This window comes from Cornus florida, unplaced genomic scaffold (genome assembly GCF_030987335.1).
Source record: "Cornus florida cultivar Cherokee Brave unplaced genomic scaffold, ASM3098733v1 CherokeeBrave_3.0.0_Hap2_Chr09, whole genome shotgun sequence".
Taxonomy (NCBI): Eukaryota; Viridiplantae; Streptophyta; class Magnoliopsida; order Cornales; family Cornaceae; genus Cornus; species Cornus florida.
This window is the reverse complement of record NW_026775579.1, coordinates 92,564,170-92,582,790: the sequence shown is the minus strand read 5'-3', so window position 1 is coordinate 92,582,790 and position 18,621 is coordinate 92,564,170. Positions and strand designations below refer to the sequence as shown.

Below are 18,621 nucleotides of genomic sequence, written 5' to 3'. Positions count from 1 at the left end.
GGTGTATGGAAATTTTTTTACAAAAAAAACTCACCCTCGCGTTGGAACTCGACCTTTGGTGAAGGTAAGCTACCATTTTATAAAAAAGTAATACTAGCGTGGTTTTGCTATACAAGGGGACCCATTAGCAATACTACTTGGAGACCGAATTAAGCTTGTGTAAATTTCTTTAGCATGAAAACAGCCAAAAGAACTGATGGCTTTCTTTAGCTGTGGGTCATTTATTTAATTATTTTGTATAGCAAATCCTTTCTGTTGGAGATATTTATTTAATGGTATTTACTGCATTATCAATGGGAGTTATTCTCTAGTCATGCCAATTCTACGCAATTAAAAAAAATTGAAATAAAACTGGGGCTCAATTCAAATTGAGGAATGGAGTGAAATACAGCAAAATCATGTCTCAATTTATAGTGCTCAGTTTGTCCCCACAATCGTGCTTCCGGTCTCAGCAAATGAAAAAATGTTAAAACTCCAATTAGGATGTTCCTAAAAAACAATGGAAACTTGATTAAATTCCTTATAAACAGTATATAACCCAAACATCTTTTTGAAAATATCAAAATATACAGTTTGTCTAGCTTTAAGCTTTGTAAAGGAACCACAACCAGACCCATAGGATAGCAACATCACATGAACAGCGCCAAAGGGCAGCAACATAGCTTGAACAACCATCAGCGAGGACTGCAAGAAAAAACAATTAATAAACTGGATAAGAAGCTCTATTCAACGGATGAAGAATAGAAAAAGGGCAAGCCAAAATAAGTTCCACCTATCGAGCAGTGAGATGCTACCCAAGGATGGTGATTCCCATGATACCACCTTGATGGAACCTCTTACTTTTTCATTTTTTCAGTCTAAAGACTGGTAGTTTTGAAGGTAAAAGGAATTTGCCCCAAGGTGAAGGCATAAACCTCAAATCACAAGGAATAAGTACTAGTAATAAATATCACCATATAAAATTAGAGAATTTTGGAGATTAAGAAAATAAAAAGAATAGCGAAAATAAAAACATAGGTAAATTCATAAGATGTCAAACAAAATAGAAAACTAATGTCATAAACTCAAAACTTATTATTATTGGTGCAATTTGTTGCTAAAATCCTCGGAAATTCAGACAGAGAAGCCTGATGATGGCCCTGAAGCATAGGACTCGTTAATATTCAGTCTGCATGTATTTTGCTTAAGCCACATATCTTTTGTGTTTGCCCCAAAAGCCTTTCAAAACCATATGCAGCAGGACCTTTAGAACAAGGATTATAATTTCTAAACTGCCACACGATGTAAAATCAAGGTCTCAGTAAAGAGATTATTATTATTATTTTTTTTTGGGGACATCAGTAAAGATAATCTAGGCCTTACTTTGGGTCGAGAGAAGCTGTTTAGAATTATTCTCATTGAATTAAAATTAAAAAATGAAAACAGTGCATACCTGTAGGATCGAGATCTTAGGAGAGTGTTTACTCCCTGACTCTGCGACCTGTTGGGTTCATAATCTCTCTTGTCATGCTGACTCCGACCATTCTCTCCCGGACTTGGTGACCTGTAGTTAGACCTGTAACTTCTCTCATCACGTGGAGAAAGGGACCGCGAAACAGACCTCGACCGCCTTGGGGACCTTTGGTTCAACTTATAATTTCTTTCATCCTGTGGAGAAATTGATCTGGAATAAGATCTAGAATGTCTTGGAGAGTAATAATCATCCCTTGATCTGCGTTCCCTGTCCCAGTGAATAAGAAAAGCAAACACATGAATAACTTTGAATTTCAAGTGTGCAGACATAGAGCAACAATATATGAATACAAAATAAAAGAATATCTAATTCACAAAGATAATCTTGATCAGACTTTATATACTCCACCAAACCAATTTCAACAGTCATGAAAATATATAATCCTGTGTTTTGTAAAATTTTTAATTACACCCTCACTCGTAAATTCAAGTGATTGAAATATGACCTTTACTAGGGGAAAAAATGTCTTTTACCTGCATCTTTCAGAGTTTCCGCATAAAAATATGAAACTTAGATCCAAACACTGTTTAAGGCTTTATAATGATGTGTTGGTTGATCAGCATCTGAAAACTTCACAGCTCTCCATGCCACGACTTTTAAAACCAGATACTATCTTTTCTTGGAGAATTTCATCATACTTCTACTGGTAAAAACTTTGAATGGCTTGCCTTCTTTGAAGTTGATTCTTTCTTTGGCAACTATTAGCTCTAAATTCTTTCTTTAACTGGATAGTATGCAACATCAAGATATCAAATTTACATTTAACTTAAGAAAGAAAAATGAAGTTCTCGTGTGATTGCAATCATTTCACGCACCATATATACTTAGTTGTTTTCATTAGAGGATAGGAGCTCTACAAGTCAAAGGCATAAAATAGGAAAGCCCATGCAATTTAGGTTAAAGTTGATGAAGGTGAAATTAATAATGCAACTTCTGAAGAGGCTTTGATGAAAAGGAAAGCAAGCAGTCTGTGACTTTATGATCTCTTTTCTCTTTGTCTTTCTTAACCCTGAATTCTTTAAGTCTCTCTTTTTCACTTAGAATCTGCATGAACAAGGCCACCAGCAAATGTCATTCAAATCCACTCGAACATGTAATAATAAAATTAAGAGAACAACATTTGTGCACAGGAAAAATCACAGCAACAGAGAACCGGGTCATTGGCCCAGGAGGTGACCTCTCCTCCCCAAAGAGGAGGTGAGCGGTTCGAGCCCCACGTGTCCTCTAGGTATGATGCTTGGATTTTTATGGACCTTACAAAAATAGGAGCAAGGGAATTGTGGGAAAACGGTATAAACCCATATTAAAAAGAAAAAAACACTTAGAGCTACTAATAGGAGTTCTAACTAAATTTTGGTGTCACCAATCCAAGATAGAGTCTTGTTATCCTAATATTATAAATCAAGATTGGAAAAAAGGTTCACTGTTTAAAATAACTTAAAATAACAACTGCAAATGAAAGAAGGTAAGAATCACAGAAATACACATACACGAACAGAGACACAGGAGGAGAGAAGAATAAAGAAAAAAAAGAGACAACCTGAATATTATAGAAAGATACATTAAATGAAACAACTAAAAAACAGACCATATCTACCACTAATTAACCCTAATTCTTTCTCCGATCCACTGGCTGTAAACAACATGTCACTTTGAAAATCAAGCTAATTCCAAAACCTTCAGAAACCCAAGTTCGTGAAGCCTTTCAACATCAATAACCCGTTAAGTGCTGAAAACTGAAAAGCTTCAATGGTTTCTCCAAGTGCTTTTGGTAATGGACAAGTGGCTAATACTTAAAACAGGATCTAAATTTTAATTTAGAGAGACACAACTTATAACTGAATATTGAACTAGCCAAGTCCATATAGAATGTGTATGGTTCCAAAGGATACAAAATGAAAGTTACAATAATCCCAAACCATGCAAGGCAACTAAAACTGTTTCACAGTTACGAAACCAGACCTTAACTCACTCCTTGCTGGAGAAGGTGTGCGTGAGGAAGCTGCAGTCATAGAAAATATTACAATAATTTAGCAGGGTAAATTAGTAGCACATAGCCCGACACACAAATAAAATTTTGTTAGAAATGTCAAATGAATGAATTAAGTTATAGGTGTAAAAAAAAGAACTGACAGTGATAACGGCGTCTTGGGGACCTCAGTGGAGTTCGCCTCCTATAGCTTCCCTGGTCACTATACATAAAAAGGAAACAGAAACAATTATCCGCAGCTTAAGGAATTAAAAGAATTCTCAAACAGAAAATAAATTATTAAATTAAAATAAAAGGTAAGGGAAAAAGATGTAGAAAAGGATTTGCCAAAAGTGCAAAATAACAACAAATTAAATGCTATTAACCTTGTGCGTGCATGTCTACGCATTTCGTGAGGAGTTTTTCTGTTTTCCTCGGCAAAAACAATTCTTATCTCACGTCCACCAATAACTGTATAGTTCAATTGTTCCTTTGCTTCAGCTGCATCTTCTGGATAACGGAACTTCACAAACCCAAAGCCTCGCGGTTCCCTAAAAAATCAAATAAGAACTATCTTAAGCCATGGAACTCCAAATGTGTTGACTATTTAAATAAGACAGTAAAAAGGTAAGATAATTCATCCCTGTCATCTATCTTCACAACAAAATTCACTTCATTAAGAAAACCATAGAGCTGAGCGTATCAACAATAACATTTACTACGGTATGGTAACACCAATGCAATCTCAAGAAAATTCGAAGTACCACATGTGGAAGAATCATAAATTGTATTTAATTTTGGTTCAGTGCAGCATGTAACCTGATTCTCATTGTTACATAGACATGAAGTTCTCTGGTACACCATTAGTAATCAAGATCTAAAAATCACAACTTATAGGGATCATTTTTTAATGAAAAAGAAGATAATACCGATAAGCCAAATGAAAACACAAAACCAAGGCTGCACCAATTGAAGATTCTATGATAGTATTATGTACAGCAAATAATGATGGTGATCTATCTAATAAATCTGGTAACACACCCTGCCTTTTGGGACGGGCATGGGATGATGGTAACAGTGTATCGACTAGTATGGGATCTGGCCGACCAAAATTGAGCTCAGGCTCAGGGTAGGTCTGTTTTGAGGCATCCTATCCCATGCAAACCCATTTATACCTGCTAACTTGAGCAACCCCATTCAAATGGGATCAAGGAGAGGATGATGATGACAAAGAGACTTAACTGAGCTCTAGAACAGTAAACAATACAGTGGTATTATATGTATGCCCATGCCTTTTTGTCCTACAACGGAACTAGAGGGAAAAATTAAGGAGTTCATCCCTCTATATATGCACCACACTTCTAGTCTTCTACTCATTAGCTACCTGAGGTGGCAGGTTATTTCCATGAGTTGATGCCACATGTAATAGAAGTACTTGTTTGCAAAACCTTTTGTGGCCATCGAGGAAACAGTCCACCAAAATTTTCCCTCTAGTCCCCGCTCTCCATTTCTGTTTAGGTTCTTGCGATCCTCAATTGCTTTGTCTAGTGGGATCACAAACCAAAGTTGAGGCCACGATCAACAATTTTAGTCAATCTCCAAATGTGATACAAGTTTGACTCGTTGATCTAATGACATCTCAAACGAACCTCAACTAAGTCGATCACGAGTAACTTGGTTCGTTTTAAATGATAACCACATTTTTTTGTTCTTAAATCTTCCCCATCACCCCCCACCCCCAAAAAAAAGGAAAAGAAAAAGAAAAGGCTCAATGACAACATTAACCGACAAAACCCAGCCAAAAATGAGGGCGTTAAAAGGACAAGAGGCAGGGCAAAGAGAAAGTAGCTTAAAGCATAGATAAAAAATAAAAATAAATAAATAAAATGATGGCCATGATCTAATAAAAAGCTATAGCATCAAAATTAGTTTAACAAAGTATTGTACATTTCCCGCAGATAATTAAGAAATAACACTTTCTTCTAGTTGGGTTTTGTGGGTTGTTCAAAACATTCTACACATCATAAAATTGTGTTCAATTGAGAAACACGCATGGAGTTAATAAAAGACAAGAATTGCAAGTTTCTAATAATTGAACAATCAAGCACTTCATTTGGGTACCCCTTGAATGATGTTAGAATACTAAATGAAAACATACCAATGGATGGTATACTTTTTTTCTTATTCATATTCGTGGTTTTATTTAAAAATGTTCCGGATCTATTGCATAAATTTATTATTTCAACCGACCCAACTAATGATTCAAGCCATTTTCAGACCAGTACCCATATTCAAAACTAATAATGCCAAATATTCCCCTCTAAATCTTATATTTGCTAGCAAACAGACACCAGAATTAAATCATGTAAAGTTCAATAAAGTGAAATAGATAATACATCAAACTAGCAAGCTATCAGGACATTTGCACAATGAAATATTTACCATTAACTGCCATGAAATAATGGCCCCTGCGCAAGGATGACACGCACAAATCGAGAAATGGTCCAAATTTTTTTGCTAGCAAATTTAGGGAAAGTCGTGGTGGGTGGTGCTCCCTGGAGTTGCGTGGTCTAAGGGGGGTGGGAGTTTGGTATTTCATTCGGAGGGGTTGGGATGATTTCTGCAAGCATGTTCGTTTTTGTATTAAAGATGGAAGGAGGATCAGTTTTTGGATGGATCTCTGGTCTGGGGATCTCCCTCTTGCTCTCGCGTTCCCTCGGCTTTACAGGATTGCTTCTCATTGACAAGCCATGGTTGTTGACTGTTATCATTTTGATAACGAGAGACTGTCTTGGGATGTTCAGTTCAGGAGACATTTTCAAGATTGGGAGATCGAGGATGTTTCTCGTTTTCTGGATCTGTTGTATAGCCAGGTGATTTCTTTTGGGGGATCGGATTGGTGGTTCTGGATTCCTACCTCACATGGCCGTTTTGAGGTTAGGTCCTTTTTCAGATGTCTTTCGGTTGGTCATGGAGATCCCTTCCCTTGGAAGTCTATTTGGCGGTCCAAGGCTCCCCGCAAGGTCACCTTTTTTGCTTGGACCTCTGTTCTGGGTAAGATTTTAACCCAGGATAATCTGAGGAGGAGGAATCAGGTGGTGATTAATCACTGTTACATGTGTTTGTGTAATGAGGAGACTGTTGATCACCTCCTTTTACATTGCAGCATGGCCAGAGATTGTTGGGATTTGATGCTTCGTTTATTTGGAGTACATTGGGCCATGCCTTTTTCCTCTAGAGGGTTGATTGAGGCTTGGAGAGGCATCTCTGTTAAGGCTGGCAATAGGGATGCTTGGAGGGCTACACCGCTTTGTATTTGATGGTGTATTTGGCTTGAGAGAAATAGGAGATATTTTGACGAAAAAAAGAAGCCTGTTTCTATGCTTAAGTTCTCTATTATTTCTACTCTTTTTTGTTGGGTTTCAGGGAGAAATTATAGATCTATGGAGGAAATTATTGTTTTTTTGGCCTATCTGAAGGTCTAAGGAGCCCTTTGGCCCTTTTGTTCCTTTTGTGTTTTGGGCTTCACTCCCTTTTTTTGAGCGTTTTTAATAAAATCTTACTTATCAAAAAAAAAAAATAAGTCTACTTCAATAATTCTCCCCAGCCCATCTGGTATCATGATACTATTCAATAGTTGCTTTCTAAAAAGTTTCACACTGAATGACAAAATAGGAAGTAAAATCAGCTCCTTGTGATAGATAAACATGTAATTTCCTAAACTATTCGAGTTTAAAAAGAGTAAAGCATGTGTAATTTCTTGCAAATGATCCTTCTTGCTTGCAAATTCAACTTTCACAGTGTCGCAATCAATCACCAAAAACTTCCCCCCTTCCCAGTTCCTCCCAGGGGGTGGGTGCCCCTCATAATTTCCTATATATTATAATGCAAGTTCGATTTCTATTAATAATTCAATTTAACTCAAGGGTCTAAGATTTTCAATGGCCATAAACCCATTTAGATCAATGTTTTCAATCCTAGGCTCTTGTATGTGCAAATCTTAGGGAAGGCATGACTTCAAAATGCAAGTATTGTTCTTAAGGAGTTTAGGACTCCAATCTCCAGAGCCATAAAAATACAACACCAACATATGGACGTTTAATACTAGAAATAAGCATACCCGGTGTAGTAATCCTTAGGTAGATACACATCTTTTATGGGACCAAATCGCTCAAACGGATTTCTAAGATCTTCTGGTCTGCACAGCATCAAATAGAACCATTAGTCCTTTAAACACTGCAAAAACACAAAAACGTTGACAAGGTTTACAGTAACAAGTATTTGACATAATTAGGAAACAGAAAGATGACAATCCCATCTCAGAGCATTTCCACTAAAAAGTAATTAACAAATTTCTTTTCTTTTAAAAAATTTGTTTTCTGGCATACAGTTCAAATACCCAACATTTCAGCCCACTCAATTTATAGAGACTATGACCTTTAAAAATATACTTAAAAAACTATACAATAAAATAAAAATAACGAATGACAATAATTCAAGAAGATCATCCCACAAATAATGATCATGTTGACATTATATCGAATTCAAATAATTTGGAACATGGAGTTGCGTGAACAAAAGGGTGAAAATCATTCACAAGTAAGAAGATCAACGAATGTAAATAAACAAAGAAATATAAGCCATTCCATAATTGAAATAAAGTCGGGAACTCCTCACAATTGTTTTGGGTATTTTCGGAAATAATTATCCAAAAACACAATAAAACTACAGCTAATTAGAGGAAGTCCAATAAATTTGTTGCTGCAAATGACATGAATAAAATGGAGAGCATAACAACAAAAATAATACAATAAATTTTACGAATCAAACAAAGATTAGTGAAACAAACCTAGTCGAAAAGGAAATAAAAAGACGACAAGAAGAACAAGAACCAGAACAAGAAGAAATGAAGAGACCTTGCGTCGAGAGAGATGTTGCGAACGAGCAGACCAGAAGGAGCAGGGGATCGTCTGTCTCTGCGAGACCTGGTATCGCGAGGTGGCTCATCGTATTGCTTGCGTCGAGGTGGGCTTCTGCCACGCCTAGGGCTGTAGCTTCTGCTTCGGCTTCTGTACCTCCCCATTCCAACACCTCTCTCCTCTCTCTCTCTATCTCTCTCTACTTTGATTTCAAGGGGAAATTGAAAACCCTGAGACCAGATAAACCCTAATCCTAAAAGCCCCTCTGCGGATGGTTCATGCGCCGAGTGGTAGTGGTACCCTTTATAAGACAAGGGCAATTTCGCAATTATAGATATAACATAGTTACGGCGACGAATTTGCCATGCCCTCTTCTTGCTTTCAGGCATCAAAATGAATTGTGCCATTAGACGGCCCAATTCACAAGAGATGATCAAGTCCATATAAAAAGGCCCAATTTATATGGGAGGATCAAGTTCCCATCAAAGAGGATCAAGATCGCATCGTTTTAATACAACATTTCACATTGTAAAAATATGTTACATCAAAATGAAAAAATAAAAATAAATAAATAAAAATGTAACGTTTGTAACGCTACTTCATAAATAATGTAATACTCATAATACTATTATATCAAGAATGTAACACATTAGCATACCATGTTGTATTTTCAAAGTATTATGTCTCGAAATGGTTAAAAGAATAAAAATAAAAATCTCTATATCAGGTGTTTCATTTATATTATAACAAAACTATTTTAACATGACCTGTAAACACGACTCGAACACAACACAAGTTAAACGTATTTAGGTTGATCTTAAACGGGTTTGGGTTGTAAACGGATCGACACGATTAACTTGTTTAATTAATCGTGTCGTGTTTGAATTGAGGTGGTTTAATCCACGTAACTCGTTTAAGCATACGTGTTGTAAATAAATTTATGTTTAAGTTTCAAAATAATTATCTAAACTTATATTTTATAATTTATTTCATTGTAGACGGGAGATTATTTAGTAATTTGGCTAGATTGTAACTTATATTTTCTTGGTATTTATTATTTAGTTGAGTGTTATTAATAATTTAACTAATATAATTTTTTATTTTAATAATTAGGTCATTAAACAGGTTATACGTATAACCCGTTTAATAAATAGGTCGGATTAGGGTTCCTAACACGAATATTAGACGGGTTGTGTTTGGATTGAGTTATTTAGTATAGTACAATTATGACATCCCTAGATTCATGTGTACTCAGTTCAAGTGAATTTTTTTTTTTTTTTTTTTTTTTTTTTTTTTTTCAGTCGAGACTCACACATACTGTCTCTATTGAGATTCGAACTCCTGATCTCTTTTTAAAAAGTAGGATTCTTATACCGCTAGACCACATGCCTGTTGGTTCCAAGTGAATATTTAAAGGCCCTCAATGGAACCAATAATGTTTTTAATGTTAGTTTTAATTTTTAATTAGTCCAATTAGCTAGTTATAATGAATCACACTATGTTTCTAGCATATAAATTAGAAAGGAAAATGCTTAGGTACTCGCGGGAGAATGTACATAATTTTCGCCATTGATATGTGTCAATAATAAATCACTTATATTTTAATTACCCAATCAGATATAGTAATAAATATATCATTTTTGATTTGGTAAGAAATTATATAACTTCATCACTATATTAATAGGTCATCGATATTAGGTCCTTACTTCTCATAAAAAGGTTAGGGATCCGAGCCTCAACGTTAGTGAAAATATGTGTGTGAATACTATTTAAGAATATATATATATATATATATATATATATATATATAACTTCACTGGATAATTAAAAAAAAAAAAAAAAGACTGTTTATATAATATAGGTTGACATCAGCAGTCAAAATAGAATGCATCAGCCGTCGGAATAGAATATCCTTACAAAAGATCACGTAAATATTATCTGATTAAAAATAAATCACATGACTACCATCATAAATGCCGTCGACTGGTAAAATACAACATATCAGAGTTGCAAATTTGATCACCTGGTTCCAACTCAGATTTTTGGACTCATCTGAAATGGTCACAATCAATTGTATAATTAGCTTTGAGTGTCTTAATGGGCATACAATGATATCATTATTTCAAATGTTGGACTAATTAATTATTCAAATTAATCGCTTCAAATAAAACATAATCAGTATGTAATTTCAATGGTTGTGGTCAAGGATAAGGTAGAGGCCTCACATGGCAGGTATACCACAAAAGAGTTCAAAGTGATTAGGTGAGAGTGTAGACAAATTTAAAGAAAATCATTGAAGGTGGGTGAATAATGAACTTATTATAGACAAGAGAAAGAGAGAGAGAAATGTGGTTTTCTAATTTTACCCTTTTATGACAAATTTTATCATTATAATTATAAAATTTCAACTATTTGTACCTATTTAAATTTTATCATTATAGTCTAAAGTTTAATGAGAAAAAAACAAAACATGATTACTGGGTTGTGGAACCCACATCCACAACTTGTTAGAAGATTGAATTGAAAGTTGTATTCTCTAACAAAAAAATAATAATAAGAATAATGTTATTTATATCTATTTTTTAATCAATTTGTTTAATTGGACGAGTTATTGTGTTGGATCATCTTTGGTCCCATTTATAGCATCAAAGGAATAAGAACTCTTTAACTATTCACCTTGAGTTGAGTTAAAAAATTGGTTAAAAGTTTATTTTCTTAATAATAATGCAAAATTAGATTCGCAATGGATTATGTTGAAACTTCAGTGTGATTTTTGGAGAGCTTACATGCTTTAGATATAGCCTCGGAAATCTTTTTCTTTCTTTTTCAATCCCCTGTTTTGATTAAATTGTTTATGTTAATTATTAGATAAAATAAATAAATAAATAAATAAAGAGTTGTTGCATGTCTTGTCAAAATTATCAAAAATGATTTAAGAAATGGAAAGACTGGCCACATAAAAATAGCAGCCTAACCCTAGCTGCACTGGAGAGGTAATGGTTGGCCATTTAGAGAGGGACTGGCCAAGTTAGGCTGTCTATAATCATGGTAATATGTTTATTCTAAGACTCTTCTTCATCAAATGATGGCCTATTATCAGTTTAGTGAACTCACGAGCTCACTAAAATAAATATATGTATTACAAAATTAAATATGAGCAAAAAAAAAAAAGAAAAGAAAAGAAAAAATATAGTCAGCCTAAACCAGCCCTCTCTTAACAAAAGAAATTATATATATATATATATATATATGTATGTATGTTGGTAATTAATATCTAATTAAAGACTACACGATTTGTTTGTCTGCACTTTGATCTTGTCCTCTTCCCAAAGAGCATGCTACATAATTTATATAGTTTTGGCAAAAATACTCCTCTTCACTTAATTTGGACCAACAAGGATGTAAAAATATTTATATCCAAAATGCAACATTCATGTACTATTGTATTGTATTGTAATATTGCAATCCCATTAATCAAGATATTAATATTTTTACATATTTGTTATGTTGTTAATTTAAAATTGTTGTAGTATAAATTTAAATTTGTAATGTGACTGTTGCATTAATGATTTAGATACACCGAAGCGCCATAGGCCTAAAATTGCACAAGTGAGAGATCCAAATTCTTTATTTCAATTTTTTTTTTCAGAAAGTCATATTTCAACTGTGTAGGGTTGTGGCAAAAAAAAAAAAAAAAAAAAAAAAAAAAAAAAAAAAAAAAAAAACCGAAAAACGAAATTGTATCACTCTTCATTGAATGATAGCCGAAGATAGACAATTATGAAGAACATCCAACATAATATCTTTTCCCATAATTAAATAACAATATTTAATAATAAAACATTAGTCTCGTCATCCTTTTATGTTTTCTTTATCATTAGTCCAACTAAGAGCCACCAAAGCACAACTTATATAATAAAAGTGAAAAAGGGGTGGGTAGTGTGGAGCTTCAAAAATATTGTATTTCAAAATTCAACACAGATTAGTGGGAGTCGTCTTGATGTACAGTCGATCGGTAAGAAGATAATGTTATTATTTCATTATTACTGAACAAACAGCGATGATAGAAGAACTCAAAAAACTTTGCATACAAATCTTTGGAGGGATATTTTGATATTTTTTACACTTGTTATGTTATTCATTTTGAACTCGTTGTGTCTTGTGCTGTAATAGTGAAATTTCTACGACTTTTAAACATAGGCTTAATTTTTAGGTGTACCAAGTAAAAATTTTGTGTTCTTGTTGTATGACTTTAATATGTAATTCCTTAAAACGATTCATTTGTTAATCCAATGGGATTATTTAAATAGGACCACATGTTTATTGTTTTTGACCATTTATAAATTTCACGTTCAACAAATTTCTGTACACACAGATACAGACTATATATCAATATGATAGCATGGGCTGATTAGATCACACGTCAGGTACAGCTTCATTCCACATGTATTCCAATATCAATCTTTATAAAATATCTTAATACCCAATCATTAATATGAGACAAAGGTACTTAAATATCTAGCATTGTCACACGTATATATATATATATATCTCCACGCAGACTCGGCATTCTCATATTCATACCAGCTTTGAACACTTTCTAGTCCATCCCTTTTTTTTTCTCTTCTGTGTGTATATATATATATATTTGTACTTGGATTGGTAAACAGGTCGATAAATATGGCCATGAATCAATGTAAAGACATTCAAAATGGTGAAAGCAAGCTTGAAGATTTGGAAAAGCCATTCTTAGTGCATAAGAAAATTGCAGAGTATGAGGATGTTGAGGCCAATGAGAGAGATCATGAAAGTGGCTCGATTGGCATGGTTTTGCTAAGCACATTTGTTGCAGTCTGTGGCTCTTTTGAATTTGGAACCTGTGTAAGTCTTTATCAACATGTCTTTTTTTTTTTTTTTTTCAGTATAAACCAATTTTTGGTTCAAGAAACACTTAATTAACAAGTTTCTTCTTCTTCTTCTTCTTTTTCATTTTTTTTTTTTTCCTTCTTCTTGATCAGGAACACCAAAAATGAAAACACACGAACACAAAAACGGAAACAAATGCAAAAGCAAAAGCAAAAAAGGGAAAGAAAAAAAAAAAAATCTTTAGCCTAAGTTCGCTTTTTTTGCAGGTGGGCTTCTCAGCACCCACTCAATCTGCCATAAGGGAAGACCTGAGTTTGACACTAGGAGAGGTTTGTATGTTTTTTTAATTCCTTTTCCTTCATTAGGAGCAATGCGGGGTATCATACAAATTGGAACTAATTTTCTATCACCTTGCAGTACTCCATGTTTGGTTCCATACTAACAATTGGCGCGATGATTGGTGCTATAACAAGTGGACGAATTGCAGACTTCCTTGGTCGAAAAGGGGTGTGTACTGTGTAGTACTTAAAATTCTTGTAAATTCATAGCTAAGCTCTCACTGGTTTCGGATAATTTAACTTTGTTTGGTGTGTTGATGGAATCAGGCAATGAGAATGTCAGCTGGTTTCTGCATTACAGGATGGCTAGCAGTCTACTTCTCCATGGTATATACTATACGCACATTTTTTTTTTATTCTTTAGAACTTGGTAAATATATAAAAAATTAATCACCCATTGTTATTTTTCTTTGTATCATGATACTTATATAGGGAACATTGGCACTTGATATTGGAAGATTTTTCACAGGCTATGGCATTGGCATCTTCTCTTATGTGGTAAATATTTTAACAACTGAGCATTTTACAACTAACTTAACAAGGTTTGAAATTTATGTTTTCTGGCACTATCCCATGATCTAACAAGCTATTGATTTAATTGAATAAATAGATCCCAATATTTATAGCTGAAATAGCACCAAAGAATCTCCGGGGAGGACTCACTACAATAAATCAGGTAGGAGAGTCATATTGCTTGATTTTTATGTAGTTCAGATTCAAAGGACTTGATCAATGACATTTCCTCCTTTTCGGTTCTGCAGCTCATGATTGTTTGTGGCTCATCGGTTGCATTCTTGATTGGAACAATGATAACGTGGCGAACACTAGCTCTGACTGGTAAATTATAATTTTGCAGTTAATAATTTTATGGTGAGATGTGGTACAAGTTTAGAAAAAAAATTGGGACACACATAAAAACTGACTAATTGCTTTGAATTGAAGGACTTGTTCCGTGCATTGTCTTGCTTGTGGGGCTGTTCTTTATTCCAGAGTCTCCCAGATGGCTGGTGAGTGAAGAAAAAATCAAGCTTTCACAATTATGGTTTTGAATGAGAAAAAAGGTGAGAAATGAAACTAAAATTGAAAATTGCAGGCAAAGGTAGGCCTTGTGAAAGAATCCGAGATTGCACTACACAGGCTGCGTGGTAAAGATGCAGACGTTTCTCGTGAATCTGCTGAAATCCAAGTATACCATTTTTCTTAACAAATCATCTATTTGAAAATTCCTTAAAGCAGAAGTGTGGAAAACTTACTATTTCTGTTTCTTGACAGGCTTATATTGAGACTCTTCAAAGCCTTCCTAAAGCTAGAATGCTGGATTTGTTTAACAGCAAATACATACGATCCATGATCGTAAGCAACTTTCTCAACATGTTAAAAAATTTCTGATCATTAGTTTCAACTGATTGCTCAGCTCTTACAGTTTTGGACTTGTTGATTGTGTTTAGATTGGCGTCGGACTAATGGTGTTCCAACAATTTGGAGGGATTAATGGAATAGGTTTCTATGTAAGCGAAACCTTTGTTGCAGCTGGTAAATCCAAAACACATGTACTTATACTGTGAGCCTTTGATATTGAACTTTATAACTAACAAATATTATGTAAATGGTAGGGCTATCTTCCGGCAAAATTGGAACAGTAGCTTATGCTTTGATTCAGGTATTCTCAAATTCTTTCACTGACCTCTGAAGATCAATTAGTGAAACATTATATGCCTAAACTCATCTGTATTCATTATGTATAGGTTCCAATAACTCTAGTTGGAGCAATATTAATGGACAAATCTGGAAGAAGACCTCTTCTTATGGTGAGTGATTAGTAGTTGTTATTAGCACTAATCAGCAAGAGATAAGCTTTTGAAGGCTCTAATTAAAATGGTTTTGCATTTGAAGGTGTCTGCAACTGGGACATTTCTAGGCTGCTTCCTAACTGGAATTTCTTTCTTTTTCAAGGTATATCACCAAAAGTACAATTGTTTCCACAATAATGTTGAAGTTTGTTTCTATTTTACTTACCCAAAAAAAAAAAAAATTTGTTTCTATTGCATTAAATCCGATCTTGTTCAATTTTTTTGTGAATCAGGATCAAATTTTATTTCTGGGATGGGTCCCCTTTTTGGCTGTTTCTGGAGTACTGGTAATTCTACAATTCACCTTGTGAATTTTTTTTATATGATCCTGAATTTTCAAAAATCTTTATGTGCATCTTTTTTTTTACCAGATTTATATAGCATCATTCTCTATTGGAATGGGAGCAGTTCCTTGGGTGATAATGTCTGAGGTATTTGAATAACCTTTTAATTCCTCAATTCTTTTTTTCTTTTTTTCTTTTTTTCATCTATTCATTTCTATAGTACTCCTTTGTACCATTTCACAATGGATCTAACATTTTCCATGACATGGTTAAGCAGCATGTTAAACAAACATTGCATTCCATTTCTAGTTTTCGTCCTTGACCAAAACCTGAATCTTGGATAGAATTTTGCATCTTCCATCTAAGTCAATTATGACAGTAGCATTGAAGTTTTATCTTTCTTTCTCTTTCGTTTCTTGGAAACCAAACGAAGAGCTGAGAAAGTTATTGAACTTCATTTCATTTCTTCCCCTGGCAGATCTTCCCTTTACATGTGAAGGGAGCAGCAGGGAGTTTGGTGGTGCTAGTAAACTGGTTGGGTGCTTGGGCAGTCTCCTACACCTTCAACTTTCTTATGAGCTGGAGTCCTACTGGTTAGTACAATTTTGAACTTTAGTACATAAAATTGAAATGATAGGTTTGGATTGTTTCACAACTGATTCCACATTTTTGGGCCTTTTTCAGGTACATTTTCAATATACTCTGGATTTTGCGCGCTCTGTGTACTATTCGTGGCAAAAATAGTACCCGAAACCAAGGGAAAGACATTGGAAGAAATTCAGACATCCATCAACTCGTAGACACGGAGAGATATATGAAGTAGACTCTATTATATCAAAGAAAGAACTAATTTTTTTTACATAATCTATCCAGTATTCCATTTGAAATGAAAATCCAAGGCCATTACAAGAAGAGATAGGAACAAGTTCTGTGTATGGAAAATATGAGAAATTGAGTGGAGTTGCATTCCTATGTTCTTGCTTGGGATATGACCAAAAAGAACCAGCTGTGACCAATATTTTGAGCTTAATAAAGCCCATTTCATTGCTAACTTCTGCAAGATTCCTGTTCTTCCCTCTTTGTGATAGGGTTGACTAGATCTTATTTCGGAATTATATTTTTACTTTTGAATGCTAGTTTTAATTTTAATTTATACTCAATATCTTCTTTTGGGTACAATGCGTTTGGTACATGAAGTAGCCCTTTCTTTACACCAAATTTAACAGTTGTATGTGTAGGCATGTGTGTGCGTTTGCCCTTAGTCAAATATCAATATTTTATAATGAAACATTAGTCTCATCATCCTTTTATATATTCTTTATCATTAGTCCACCTAAGAGCCATATTTCAACTGTGCGGGTTGTGGCAAAAAAAAAAAAAGGTTGTGTCATCGATTGCCATAGCGAAGATGAATTCGAGTCATTTCCTTAATTAAATAACAGTATTTAATAATAAAATATTAGTCTCATGATCTCATCATCCTTTTAGTATTCTTTATCATCAGTCCAACTAAGACAAAGCACCATATATATATAAAAGTGAAAAAGGTCATGGTAGTGTGGAGCTTCAAAAATATTGTACGCCAAAATTCAACATTGCGGTAAGTTGGCGGGAGTCGTCTCCTACTTAAGGTAAGGTTACTCAAACTCGAATTTTTGGAATAGTATTTTGGTATTTTTCGCACTTATTATATTATTCATTTTAAACTCGTTGTGTCTTGTGCCGTAATAGTGAAATTTTTGCAACCTTTAAGCATAGGCCTAATTTTTAGGTGTACCAAATAAAAATTGTGTGTTCTTGTTTTGTAACTTTAATATGTAATTCCTTAAAAGGATTCATTTGTTAATCCAATGGTATTATTTAAGGGTACGGATCCTCACCAAGGAAAGTTCTCTTTAAGCATCTACATGTATTAATCCTTACACTACTAATGGGCCACATTAATAACTTATTTGATTATTGAATTCACTCAAACAATTTCTTACCGTTCTCAAACTTTCTTTTTCGATTTTCTCTACCATCAACAATCTTTGATTATTACAATTGAAGATTTGCAAGATTCATTAAACATATATTTCTATTCACAAATTCTAGAAAAATTAGTATTATCCAAAGTTGAGATTTCTACCTAAACCTTTAAAATAACTTCTTACCTGAAACTTTCTTTTTCGATTTTCTCTACCATCAACAATCTTTTTTTTTTTTTTTTTAATAAAAAACAATCTTTGATTTTTACAATTGAAGATTTGTAAGATTAATCAAACATATATTTCTATTCACAAATTCTAAAAAAAATTAGTATTGCCCAAATTTGAGATTTCTACATAAACCCTTAAAATAACTTTCTTACCTCTGAAACTTTCTTTTTCGATTTTCTCTACCATCAACAATTTTTAGTATTACAATTGAAGATTTGCAAGATTAATCAAACATATATTTCTAATCACAAATTCTAGAAAAATTAGTATTGCTCAAATTTGAGATTTCTACATAAACCCTTAAAATATCTCCAATTTCCAAAGATCCATGTTATTCGAGATTGATAGAATAATTGACTAGTTTTGAGAGAAGAATTCAATTATAGGAAGGAAACTACTCCCTAACATGAAAGTTGAATGGAAAAGCGGATGTGACGCTTTAGTAATCCTAAGATTAATACTTGGAGAGAGCTTTCTTTGGAGAGGATCTGTTACCATTATTTAAATAGGACCACATGTTTATTCTGTTTGACCATTTCTAAATTTCACATTCAACAGATTTCTGTACGTACCGACCATATATCCATATGATAGGCTGATTAGAACACACGTCAGATACAGCTTCATTTCACATGTATTCCAATATCAATCTTTATAGAATATCTTAATACCCAATCATTAATA

At 33.8% G+C, this 18,621-nt stretch overlaps 2 protein-coding genes across 3 annotated transcripts; one reads left to right on the top strand and one right to left on the bottom strand.

Moving 5' to 3' along the window:
- Positions 1–340: 340 nt before the first annotated feature.
- Positions 341–8,823, bottom strand: LOC132275223 (serine/arginine-rich SC35-like splicing factor SCL28). Its single transcript, XM_059776654.1, has 7 exons — positions 8,399–8,823; positions 7,603–7,680; positions 3,869–4,033; positions 3,647–3,705; positions 3,476–3,515; positions 1,433–1,720; positions 341–684 (listed from the first exon to the last, which is right to left on the bottom strand). The coding sequence occupies exons 1-7, from the start codon at positions 8,806–8,808 to the stop codon at positions 675–677; spliced, it is 1,050 nt and encodes a 349-aa protein (XP_059632637.1). The 5' UTR covers positions 8,809–8,823; the 3' UTR covers positions 341–674.
- A 4,169-nt stretch (positions 8,824–12,992) lies between these two features.
- On the top strand, positions 12,993–16,918 carry LOC132275221 (sugar transporter ERD6-like 16). 2 transcript variants are annotated; one of them, XM_059776651.1, is made up of 18 exons: positions 12,993–13,282; positions 13,534–13,596; positions 13,685–13,774; positions 13,873–13,932; positions 14,038–14,103; positions 14,216–14,281; positions 14,367–14,442; positions 14,548–14,612; positions 14,699–14,791; positions 14,878–14,958; positions 15,054–15,138; positions 15,219–15,265; positions 15,351–15,413; positions 15,499–15,558; positions 15,689–15,742; positions 15,827–15,886; positions 16,218–16,332; positions 16,424–16,918. In XM_059776651.1, the coding sequence occupies exons 1-18, from the start codon at positions 13,082–13,084 to the stop codon at positions 16,537–16,539; spliced, it is 1,461 nt and encodes a 486-aa protein (XP_059632634.1). In that variant the 5' UTR covers positions 12,993–13,081; the 3' UTR covers positions 16,540–16,918. The 2 variants fall into 2 exon arrangements, with proteins under 2 accessions (XP_059632634.1, XP_059632636.1); XM_059776653.1 differs by having other exon boundaries at positions 13,145–13,282; positions 13,420–13,596.
- The last annotated feature ends 1,703 nt before the right edge of the window (positions 16,919–18,621 follow it).